We start from the raw sequence: 12217 nt of genomic DNA on the forward strand, positions 1-12217 counted from the left end.
AGGTTGCTTTGGGTGCTAAAACAATGCAGACAGCGAGTGCAAATAAATGACGCTATCAGCGGGTGCAATGAATTGAGTGAACTCAATTGCATTTTGGTGGTGTGAGAATAGTAGGGTCATTCTGTGACAACTCAACCAGAGGTCCCTGGCACAAAATGTTGTTTTTGATATTTTTTTTTTCCCACCTATGATTTTGGAACAAAACTACAGGAAAAAACCCTTAGAACACCCTTAGAAAGGTGGCAGCATCATTATTTTATCTTTTACACAGAGATAGGTAGGTCTAATAAAATCAGTTGACTTCAGCACCACTTTATATGCCAATGGTGCCAGTAAAAAAAAAAAAAAAAAAAAAAAATATATATATATATACACTATATTGCCAAAAGTATTCGCTCACCCATCCAAATAATTTAATTCAGGTGTTCCAATCACTTCCATGGCCACAGGTGTATAAAATGAAGCACCTAGGCATGCAGACTGCTTCTACAAACATTTGTGAAAGAATGTGCTGCTCTCAGGAGCTCAGTGAATTCCAGCGTGGTACTGTGATAGGATGCCACCTGTGCAACAAGTCCAGTCGTGAAATTTCCTCGCTACTAAATATTCCACAGTCAACTGTCAGTGGTATTATAACAAAGTGGAAGCAATTGGAAATGACAACAACTCAGTCATTTTAATGACAGTAAAATGACAGAGCAGGGTCAGCGGATGCTGAGGCGCATAGTGCGCAGAGGTTGCCAACTTTCTGCAGAGTCAATCGCTACAGACCTCCAAAGTTCATGTGGCCTTCAGATTAGCTCAAGAACAGTGCGTAGAGAGCTTCATGGAATGGGTTTCCATGGCCGAGCAGCTGCATCCAAGCCATACATCACCAAGTGCAATGCAAAGCGTCAGATGCAGTGGTGTAAAGCACGCCGCCACTGGACTCTAGAGCAGTGGAGACGCGTTCTCTGGAGTGACGAATCACGCTTCTCCATCTGGCAATCTGATGGACGAGTCTGGGTTTGGCGGTTGCCAGGAGAACGGTACTTGTCTGACTGCATTGTGCCAACTGTGAAGTTTGGTGGAGGGGGGATTATGGTGTGGGGTTGTTTTTCAGGAGCTGGGCTTGGCCCCTTAGTTCCAGTGAAAGGAACTCTGAATGCTTCAGCATACCAAGAGATTTTGGACAATTCCATGCTCCCAACTTTGTGGGAACAGTTTGGGGATGGCCCCTTCCTGTTCCAACATGACTGCGCACCAGTGCACAAAGCAAGGTCCATAAAGACATGGATGAGCGAGTTTGGTGTGGAAGAACTTGACTGGCCTGCACAGAGTCCTGACCTCAACCCGATAGAGCACCTTTGGGATAAATTAGAGCGAAGACTGCAAGCCAGGCCTTCTCGTCCAACATCAGTGTCTGACCTCACAAATGCGCTTCTGGAAGAATGGTCAAAAATTCCCATAAACACACTCCTAAACCTTGTGGAAAGCCTTCCCAGAAGAGTTGAAGCTGTTATAGCTGCAAAGGGTGGGCCGACGTCATATTAAACCCTATGGATTAAGAATGGGATGTCACTTAAGTTCATATGCGTCTAAAGGCAGATGAGCGAATACTTTTGGCAATATAGTGTATATATATATATATATATATATATATATATATATATATATATATATATATATATATTTATTTTTTTTTTTTCCCCCAAAGTTGGAGTGCCTATAACACCAGAAGTTTTACAGATATCTTAATATCCTTTTGTATTCTGATTCAGAGCAAAGTTTTCTTTTTAAGGGCCCTATATAGTTAAATCCCAGAGATATGGGGCTCTCAATGTAGCTCCATGCGTAATTTGACCCATTTTCAATGTCCATAAACCAAATGTGGTTCACATAGAATGAAGCTAGTTTTCTGTTTCAACAAAATACAGGTATTGTGGCAATTTAACGTGTTTCTCTGGAACAAGATCATGTAAGCACTCACCCCATGTACGGCCATAATGAGGGGCGTCCTGTTGTCATCATCCGTGTTGGTCCAGTTCACCTCGGCTCCATGCGCAAGAGCTTCAGCCATGTCAGGCAGACTGCGAGAGAATGATGCCCAGTACAGCTGCAGGCCTGCGGTGAACTGCTTCGGCTCACAGAACACCAGCACATCTTTACCACAACATTCAGCCTGAGGATCCGTGACGTACGACTCTGAATTACAGATAATGTGAGCTGTCAATCATTGAGATACTTCCCATGATCGAAACCATCAAATCATCAAATCAACATTTCAATTCAGCTGAAACAAACACAATGATCAGTAGTGGGAGTATTCCAGGTCAAATTCAGCTTAAATCTCATACTTACCATTTGTGGAATGACCCGGGACCTCATTCCACCCACTCACCTCATCTGTTACCTCTTTAGTATTCCTCTACCTTTCTCTTATTAATAGTGTAACAATAACAAATTCCAAAACTGCAAAGAATGTTTTCAAATTGCTTAAAGGAGTATTCCGGCTTCAAAACAAGTTGAGCTCAGTCGACAGCATTTGTGGCATAATGTTGATTACCACAAATATTAATTTTGACTCGTCCCTCCTTTTCTTTAAAAAAAAGCAAAAATTGATGTTACAGTGAGGCACTTACAATGGAAGTGAATGGGGCCAATTTTTGGAGGGTTTAAATACAGAAATGTGAGACTTATAATTTTATAAAAGCACTTACATTAATTCTTCTGTTAAATCTCATGTATTATTTGAGCTGTAAAATTGTTTAAATCGTAATTTTTACAGTCATTTTAGAGTTTTAGGGTTTGTTGACATTACACCGTCATGGTAACAAAGTTGTAAAATTGGCTATAACTTTACACAAATGCTGTTAGTAAGTGATTTTATCACACTAAAATCATATTTACACACATATCCTTTACGTCTTGTGGCTATAATTTTGAAACAGTGAGTATTTTAATGTTCAAAAATTGGCCCCATTCACTTCCATTGTAAGTGTAAACTGGAACACAGATTTTTGCTTTTTTTTTTTTTTTTTTTTTTAAGAAAAGGAGGAATGAATCTAAATTAATTTTTGTGGTAATCAACATTATGCCACAAATGCTGTCGACTGAGCTTAACTTGTATTGAACCTGGAATATTCCTTTAATTACCAAAAGTGTATAGGGTCGTTAGTATATGGTCTGCACTTATATAGTGCTTTTTTAACCTTAGTGGATTTCAAAGCGGATATTTCTTTAACGCTACAATCTAAATAATGACATACAAACAGTAAAATGACAAGTCGAATAGTTCAGGGGCCTGATGTATAAACGTGTGTACACACAAATTCTTAAGAACACATCTGGATTTATAAAAAATAAACTTGCCGTAAATATGTGCACACCGTCTGCATACGCACACTTTTACTGGTGTGTGTGTAAACTGGTGACTCCAAATGGCCAAGTAATGAACTGAACACCCTGATTCCAAACTTAGCTTTTCATGTAGCCTATTACATACATTTAGAATAAAAAGTATATGGAGTAAAGCACTGTTATGAAAAGTAATAGTAGTCTAGGGGACATCTATTACATTATTATTAGGGCTGTCATTTTAATGCATTAATCTAGTGTGATTCATTCTTTGAATTAATTATTTACGTAATTAATCATACCCCGACCTGTAGGCAAGTTCTGTAATAAAGTTTGCTCCTATCACAGGAGCAATTCATGCTTGATGCACTACCTGTATTTGTGAATGAGGCAGCAGGGGGCAGTCAGCGCATCTCCAGCTGTACAGGCAACATGCCTCGTCAAACCAATGAGAGCAGGCAGTACAGCCTTCTAGAGATGACGCGCTCTTGTGCTGGACAAAAACAGCTGGACCGAGCACATCAGAATTGCAGGGCTCATGAGTTGCGTTTTCAAAGTTTCAAAAAATGTTAACTTTACACAGCATCATAAAACCACAGTGCTTCTGACTAGAGATGCTGAATACTAGTGAAACACGACACAACCAAAATGAGATGCTCTAAAAGCATCCATCTGATGCACAAGTACATAGACCAACAATTAAAAACAGCGCAGACAAAAGCTGCAACAACATCTGTATATGATATAATGCATTTGAATGATATTAATTAATTAATAATTAATATCAACTTGACAATGAAAAGGCATTGACATATAAGCTGTAAACAGGAAATATTAATGGATGAGCTGCTGTTGGTAGACTTTTCCTGCACTGAATAAAACAACCTATAGATTGAATGAGGCAGCAATTTGCACCCACATTCTTTGAGTAAATTTTTTTCACAATTTTAGCATGAAATATAGGTTAAGGGTATATTTTAACCAATGTGTTTGAATAGTAATTAACACCCTCCAAAATCATTTTTTTCAGTGTAAGGCATTATTCAGAGGGAGAGTGCTTTTAATCACAGCAAGGATTTCTTTGCTCATGACTGGAATAAAGATAAATCTATGAAGCGCACTTGACTCTGACTGACGTGGAATGGCCTGGTACAGTATTATGACAGACTGTCAGACATATTCAGTAGTTGAATGGACCATTGTAAAGACGGTTGTCTGAAGAGGTCTAATATGAAACACAGTACAAGTTGCACACAGCTGCAGCACTGCACAACATGCAGGGCACATCATTTGATGCGTTGCATTTAAAACCATATCTTTGTTTTGTTTCCACTAAAACATATCTTACTTTTAAGGATCTAAGTCTCCATGGTTTAAAAATGACAATGAGAAGCAAAATTGCATAACTTCTTTTAGATTTATGCTTGCAGTCAGGGGTGAGAATAATACACTTAACCTATATTCAAGATGCATTCTCTGAAAACACTTCTTAATATCTTATAAAATATTGTTTCTCAGGTCAATTGATCTTGTTTAAAGGATGTTAAGCTATTTTAGTCTAAAACAAGACAAAGATTAATAAATTATTTTTAGCAGCAACGTAACTTCAAGGCACATTTACAGTCTGTATTATCTCCTATTTTCTAAGTTTCTCATACTGTTAAATGTAATAGTATCATGTGTCAGGATGGCAACATGCATATGTAAATTATATGCAGATAAGCTTATGCATAGTAAAACAGGTTTTGTATGCTCCATCTATGGTTATTTCAGGGAGGAGATGGGGTGGGGAATAAATAATGTGCATGTACGCATAATATTACACTAACTGGGATTTATGAAGTGAACTGTGTGCAGGTTCTGCCATACACAGGTTTAGATATCTGAAAACTTGCATTTTGTGCATATTCACAGTATACATGAGGCCCCTGATCTCTATTTCAGTGGAATGGTATTGTGTAGATCAGACTAACCCATGTCACTGAGTGTGTTGGAGGCTGCAGTTGTATTCAGCATTTCTTTGTTTCCATCTGCGATGTTCTCTCTTTCAGCGTCTGTACTTTTCACTGTCAAACAGTTTATATTTTATACACTGACTCACAAACACACATAGAGACTCAAAACACTCTGTAATATGTCAACCAGCACCATTACCACACTCACAAATGGATATGAGCAATGCAAATTTCCTCACAAGTAGAAAAAAAAAAAAAAAAAAGAGAGACATGAGCTCTGTTCCAAAATATGCTGCCTCTCTGGCAGTGAAAAAATCCATCCAAGAGGGCAGATGAGTTAAGAGAATTTATAATAAATATATTTTATTCACTACTGAAAATTCAAAGAATTTTTTTTTTGACTATTTGATTATTGAGCCAATTAGCTTAGCAACATGCTAACATCAAACTTTATTAAAATAAATTGTGAGTGGAGTCTTCAATGTATGTTGCCAGTAGACAGCAAGTCAGCTCACAAGGTTTTGGAACAGAGCTATAATGGACAGATGTGGCACTAAGCTTTCCCATAGAAATGCCAGTGAGGTGTTGATCAAAAAAGCACAAATAAGACCGTGTCAGGGAGACATACACAGCTGTACTTACAACTACGCGGTTTGTCAGAGGTGTTAAAGTAGGAGAAGAGAGAGTCAAGCTCATCTACACAGAAGAGATACTCGTTTTGGGCTTCGGCAACATAAGATTCAGGAGGGAGAATTCAGAGGTCAGGGTTTGGATCACGCACACACAGAGAGGGCAAGACACAAGAAGCAAAACATTACCATTAGCATTTTAACACACTATTAACATCCATCACAGATTGTCTGATCCCAAGCCATTCTAACTGTCAGATATTCAACAAATACATAGGCTAAATAACTACAACACACAACTGCACAAAACTATCATCGTCCACACAAATGACAGATTATGCATAATAACAGGGACATTGCTCACAGCAGGTGATCTCATGACTCAATCTGACAAGTCTGAAAGTATCTCAGTAATTGGTGGATTTGTTACAAAAGTGATATTTGATGTTTGTAATGCAAAAATAGCTCACAGTTCTTCGAGTGAACGAATTCCAGGACATCTGCAAGACTGGATAAAGATCAAGTCTATCAAAATCAAGAACTGGATCAAGATCAAGGGATCAAGATTAAGACTTTCAAAATCAAGAACTGTACCAAGATCAAGGCTGGATCAAGATCAAGATCAAGACTATCAAGATCAAGATTGACACGAGATCAAGACTGAATCAAAATCAAGACTGGATTAAGATTAACACTGGATCAAAATAAAAACTGAATCAAAATCATTATAAAGACCCGACCAAGATCAAGACTGGATCAAGATTAAGACTTTAAAAAAAAAAGAACAAAAAAGAAAGAAAAAAAGATTAAAACTGGATCAAGATCAGGACCGAACAAGATTTAGAATGGATCAAAACTGGATTAAGATTAAGACTGGATTAGGATCAAGACTGAATAAAAATCAAGATCAAGACTGGATCAAAAACAAGATCAAGAACAAGACTTCTTAAAAATCAAGATTAAAACGGGATCAAAATCAATATCGGATTAAGTTCAATATAAAGACTAGATCAACATCAAGACTGGATCAAGATCAAGACTGACTCGAGATAAGGACTGAATCAAGATCAAGATGAAGACTGACACAAGATCAAGACTGAATCAAGGTTTAGAATGGATCAAAATCAATACTGGATTAAGATTAAGAATTGATCAAAATAAAAATTGGATCAAGATCATTATAAAGACTGGATAAAGCTCAAGACTGGATCAAGAACAAGATCAAGACTTGTTAAAAATCAAGATTAAAACTGGTTAAAATACAAGTTTAAGACTGGATCAACTTCACTGACTCTCCAATATTGGATCCCCCAAGATGGATGTTAATAGCAGGTGTAAACAAGGCCACAGAAAGATTAAAAAAAAAAAATTTAATTTGGCTTTTTAACCAGCAGAGAGTAAAGTTGCATGGAAGAAACAGAGATCTCATCTACAGCAATGTGATGATCTGCTCACCTGAGGAACCAGAGGCAGGTGGGGGTTTTGATGTTGCTGGTTGTCTTTTAGGCTGAGCTTCTGAGCAGCTGCTGAGACGTTTATCTGGATTACTCAATGATAAAACCTTCTCTTTGATCTCATCTTCTGACCGTCTCTGGACAAACCTTCGCTCAACATACTTGGCTTTGATGTACGCCTCCATCTCATGCCTGTTGATCGACAGACAAACAGCTAAACTGTTACAAACTGTACAAACCTCGACTAAAACAATATATCTGGATTTCGACTCCATATCTTTGTATATGCTCAAAGAACTATTTTCCAGAATGTAAAACCTCTCTGATGCATCAATGTTGATGAAATGTTTCCTGCTGTAAATATTTCGGTTGCAGTAGAGTACCTGGGATCTCCCAGCTGTGGTTTTCTGGCTCCAAGTTCTTCCCGGCGTGCCTCATAGATTTGATTAATGACACCATTTCCCAGTTCACACATCAACTGTAAAAAAATAAAAGCATGGGTTATGGTTGATGATGTGACACTCATTTTTTGGTTTGGACCTATTATTCTATAAATATATATGAACACATAAAAAATGTAATTTATAAAAGATCCTCTGTGCAGAATAAGACTCCACTTTGATGAACATGTTTTCAATTTCTGAATAAAAATGATTTTGATCAAAAATATCAAGGTGGTTTAACAGTCATTTAAGCTCATATTGATTTTTCACTCATTCTTAAAAAAAGCTTTAGGTATTTTGGCATAATCTTTTAATATAATTTAGTTTTGTTTTAAAATATTAATATTTGAAAAACCAAATCAGATTTGTCTACCAAATTTAAATCAGTGTGGTGTACCCAACGGACACTATGACTCTTTATGTTCTTTGAACAGGCAGACAAAATCGGTCTAAAATCTGCTGAATAAAGTGCCTAAAAATAACATGAATTCATATGTGCGTGTGTTAATGGGATGATTATGAGATGCAAAATATGTTCATAGAAGATCTGGGCCATCTGGACAGATGTTCATGTGCTCTAACAAACATCTGTCAATCCATATACTGTGTTCCTCATTTCAGGTCTCAACCCTTCATGTGTCAGATTCACGTGTCCATACTGACTCTCACCTTGAGCAGTTCAGGCTCCCATGTGTCCAGTGTCAAAGATCGGACCTTAGAGAAATGAACTCCAAGACTCCTAACAAACACAACACATGGCAAATCACAACAAGTATTAGTCAATACTAGTGCTTTAAATTACATCATTTAAATGGTATTGAACTGATTAAGCTGAGACATGAAGCAAATCATAACAGGGATTCTTTTTTATTTTTGCAGACAGTAGAATTTTTTTCCTGTGCCACGTCACCAAAGAAATAAACAGTTATCCATTTTTTCTATTGTACATTATATTGTTTTTATGCCCGATTTCACTGATTTAAGCATGTACAGCTGGAGCTGTCACTTTAAAGACTTTTGTTAAAAAAACTAGACAAAGCAGTATACAGCATATTGAGAAAATTGCACTTGCTTTGAAATTATCTCATTTACTTGATATTCTAAACACTTTTTGGGGGGTCACTGTATAACATATTCACAAAAAGCTGAAGTAAACTGTTAAGTCATATTGAAAACACACACACACACACACACACACACACCTGTGTATCCCCGAGCACTGAATGCAGAGAGTGATGCCCAGGTTAATGCTCGCCCAGCGCGGGTCAGGCTGTCCACAGTCACAGCAGGTGCTATTGCCAGCAATGGCCATCACCCTCTGCAGCGCACTGTCACCTTTAAGAGTCTTATCTCCACCCAAGTCCAGACTGCCTGTAGATGTAGATGACTTCCTGTCCATCTTCTGCCAAACACACGCCACTGTTATCAAAGCCTGACAGTGGGTAAGTATTGTCTCTTGACATGAGTTAACCCCTGAAATTCAGCTGCATATTTTGGCTGCTACCTGCAATTTTTTGCATCTTAAAAAATGGTCTGATTGTACAGAAAACCACAATTTCATAAAAGGATTCCAACAATTCATAAATAATATTGTATATGTTTACAATCTTATGAACATATTTTTTTTATTCTGTTTTGAAAGCCTGTGATTCAGGCTCTGTTTGCTCTATGCCCCTGCAAAAAAGCCTGATTTCATTCCATTAGACGGCAGCAAGTTCAGGGAGAAAGATTTTGTCACAAAATACAGATCTGAAATACAGATGGCGCTTTAACGCAGAACACTCACACATGTGCTTGTCCATAAGATTTCCATCTATTTTGATCTCACATGCACTTTCTCCACTGTTTTATTGTATATCACGGCCTCTGAGTGGACTAGAAGTTTAATCTAGGTGTCGTTGGAAAGCTGAGAGGTATAATAGTTTATTATCAATAGTCAAGAACATATTTTGCTAATTATTTATGTATTTTGCTCTTTCTGATGGAATTCATATTTTGTTCTGGACATATGAGACAGAACACTGGATTATTTACCCAAGCAAGCACACAGATATGTAGAAAATGGCTCATTTTGAAGAAAACAACATATAGAGTTTGTGGCTACATAGGGTTTACAAAAGCAGTGATTGGAGCAGACCCGAGACATTTCCTGGCCTGGCCCAGTTTAAGGTGTTAAGTAGATGAAATAGAAGCAGAGGTACCTCAGTGTCCTCTGCTTTGTCCCTGAAGGCTGTGGCAATACTGTTTTGGACGGATTTGATCCAGGCCTGTCTGAGTTTTTCAGAGTCCGCTTGCATCATACAACTCCTACAGTACAGAGAATATCCGTCATCTGTACAGTCTTATGTATGCCACTTCACATCTTTACAGACCAACAGATCAGAGACAGAGTTGGGAAATGTTGCTTTTAAAAGTAAACCATGACATTATTGGTACACATTTCCTAGTTTGAAATCCGGAAGTGATCCAGTTAAATGGCACTACTGGTGTATAGAGGAAAATGAAAAACGATTACAATTCCACAACCTTCCAAAAGAAAGCAGTGGATTATGGCAGTCAGAAGAGAGGAAGATCATAAATTAACTGTTACTCCATCAACAGTTGTATTTAAAACCCAGCAGCTGTTTGCTAGATTTTTATTTTAGAATATAACACAAAGTACAGTGAAATACATAAAAAATGTTATCATTTAACATAAAAAAGTTAGCAATTTACCCAGCTAAATTAAGTTGAAAATATGTCAAACCCTATGAAAAGGGTTCATTAAGCAACACTGTTACTTTTATACCAAAGCACGGTTGAATGCTTTATTCTGATTGGTTGACAGACGCTCCAAGGTGTTAATTAATTTTCCATACCCGCTGCAGATATGAAGAAGTTTCAGGATGTCACATTACGGTTCTATATCACTTCACTGTGTCTTTCCTGAATTGTTGCAAAGGTCTAAATAAACTGCACTTTGAAGAACCAAACAGCCTACCATTGTTTTAACTACTTATAGAAAATAAAGCACAACATTCTGGTTCCAGAAGTAATAATCCCATTCTTTTTGTCCTTGGACGAATTGATTAACAATAGCTTACAAACCAACCCTTTCACACGTATGATCAAACCAGTGTGATTACACTAGGCTGGGTTCAGATGCATGCGAACAAACCAGTACGATCTGCATTCGCAATGCTGTTTGCCAGCAGAGAGGGACTGATGCAGTTGTCATAATGAATCAGCTGCTCAAATAGTCTTTTCAACATCACAAAATCTTTATTTCTTTGTTAGAAACATTCAAATAATCACAAAATAAAGTTTAAAGCTGTTAACGTCAGAGCTGACTGTTTTGATGCAGCGCTGCTTTCTGACATCATGCAAAGAATGTATAAACTAGTCAGCCCACTCAAGCCTTCTCATTCTCACCACTTCTAGTGCTCCAAGTGGAAGGGCTAGGTTTTTAGAACCATCTATGATTGATGAACTAAGAATCCCATGCTGCATTGCAATGTAATCAACATGGCGACATGCATACCCGATCAGAACATTGTACAAAGGTGCCTGGGTTTGATCCTGACAGGCAGCAGATGCCCTAACCCCACCACCACCGTAATTCCAACCATATGCAGCCTGTAAGGCCTACAAACAAGTAGGGCTGGGCGGTATATCGACTTATATTTTCAAACGAGATATAGGATGAGACAATACTGTTTATAACAATATAGTTTGATGTTGTGTTACATAACCCGTTTCTTCCGTAAAGCTGTGCCAGTGTTTGCATCTCTCCACTCTCACACTCTCCATGAAACCCCGCCCGCACTCTCCCTCTGCATCTGTGCACAAACCCGGCTCCACTCGCTCACAAGTTCTCCTGCAACATGGAGGGAGACACAACGCTAGTCCATACTGCCGAAGAAAACTCACCCGTTGTCTCAATCAGCTCCCTAGCTCCCTATGTCGTGAATCAGTATATCGTGAACACGAATTCAGGCACTGGTGAGGGTACTGATCCACTGAACATTGGGACACTTATGACTCAATCACCCGTGACACGTTAACAAGCTCGTGGATTGTAGCGCATCTGTTATTAATCAGCACCATCGCTGTATAAATGACATTATCATTCATTTTTGTTGAAGATATTCAAACGTACAGTGTTACAGACCTTTTTCACACTCCGGGTTTTGGAAGGTTGAAGTAAACGTTTACAGGGTAAACTTCGACAGCGGTGAATGGGAGTGAATGGGAGATCACAGCAGATATTATTTTCACTTACCCATTTGCTTCAAGACCAAGAGAATAAATCCACTATTACATTTGAATGACTTTCCAGAAGAGGAAAAAAATAGAGAGCGGTGGATTAAGACAGTAAAATGGGAGAAGATGACAAATTTACCTTCACTCTCTCAGGAGCT

At 38.1% G+C, this 12217-nt stretch overlaps 1 protein-coding gene across 12 annotated transcripts in view; it reads right to left on the bottom strand.

Annotated features, from left to right (window-relative positions):
* The window catches only part of LOC127438686 (arf-GAP with coiled-coil, ANK repeat and PH domain-containing protein 2-like), a 100327-nt gene that overhangs the window by 11232 nt on the left and 76878 nt on the right, over nucleotides 1–12217 (bottom strand). For 6 of the 12 annotated variants that reach the window (XR_007896794.1, XR_007896791.1, XR_007896789.1 and 3 more), the window contains 8 exons: nucleotides 10019–10124; nucleotides 9020–9219; nucleotides 8487–8556; nucleotides 7758–7852; nucleotides 7376–7566; nucleotides 5934–6014; nucleotides 5310–5402; nucleotides 1970–2184 (listed from right to left, as the gene is read on the bottom strand). Coding sequence is in view for 4 of the 12 variants with exons in the window: in XM_051694451.1 (XP_051550411.1) it covers nucleotides 1970–2184; nucleotides 5310–5402; nucleotides 5934–6014; nucleotides 7376–7566; nucleotides 7758–7852; nucleotides 8487–8556; nucleotides 9020–9219; nucleotides 10019–10124 (1051 nt within the window). In the remaining 8 variants the exon portion in view is untranslated. The remainder of the gene's footprint in view (nucleotides 1–1969; nucleotides 2185–5309; nucleotides 5403–5933; nucleotides 6015–7375; nucleotides 7567–7757; nucleotides 7853–8486; nucleotides 8557–9019; nucleotides 9220–10018; nucleotides 10125–12217) is intronic. The other 6 variants (XR_007896790.1, XR_007896792.1, XM_051694455.1 and 3 more) reach the window with 2 other exon arrangements.

Source organism: Myxocyprinus asiaticus, chromosome 50 (assembly GCF_019703515.2).
Source record: "Myxocyprinus asiaticus isolate MX2 ecotype Aquarium Trade chromosome 50, UBuf_Myxa_2, whole genome shotgun sequence".
Lineage (NCBI taxonomy): Eukaryota > Metazoa > Chordata > Actinopteri > Cypriniformes > Catostomidae > Myxocyprinus > Myxocyprinus asiaticus.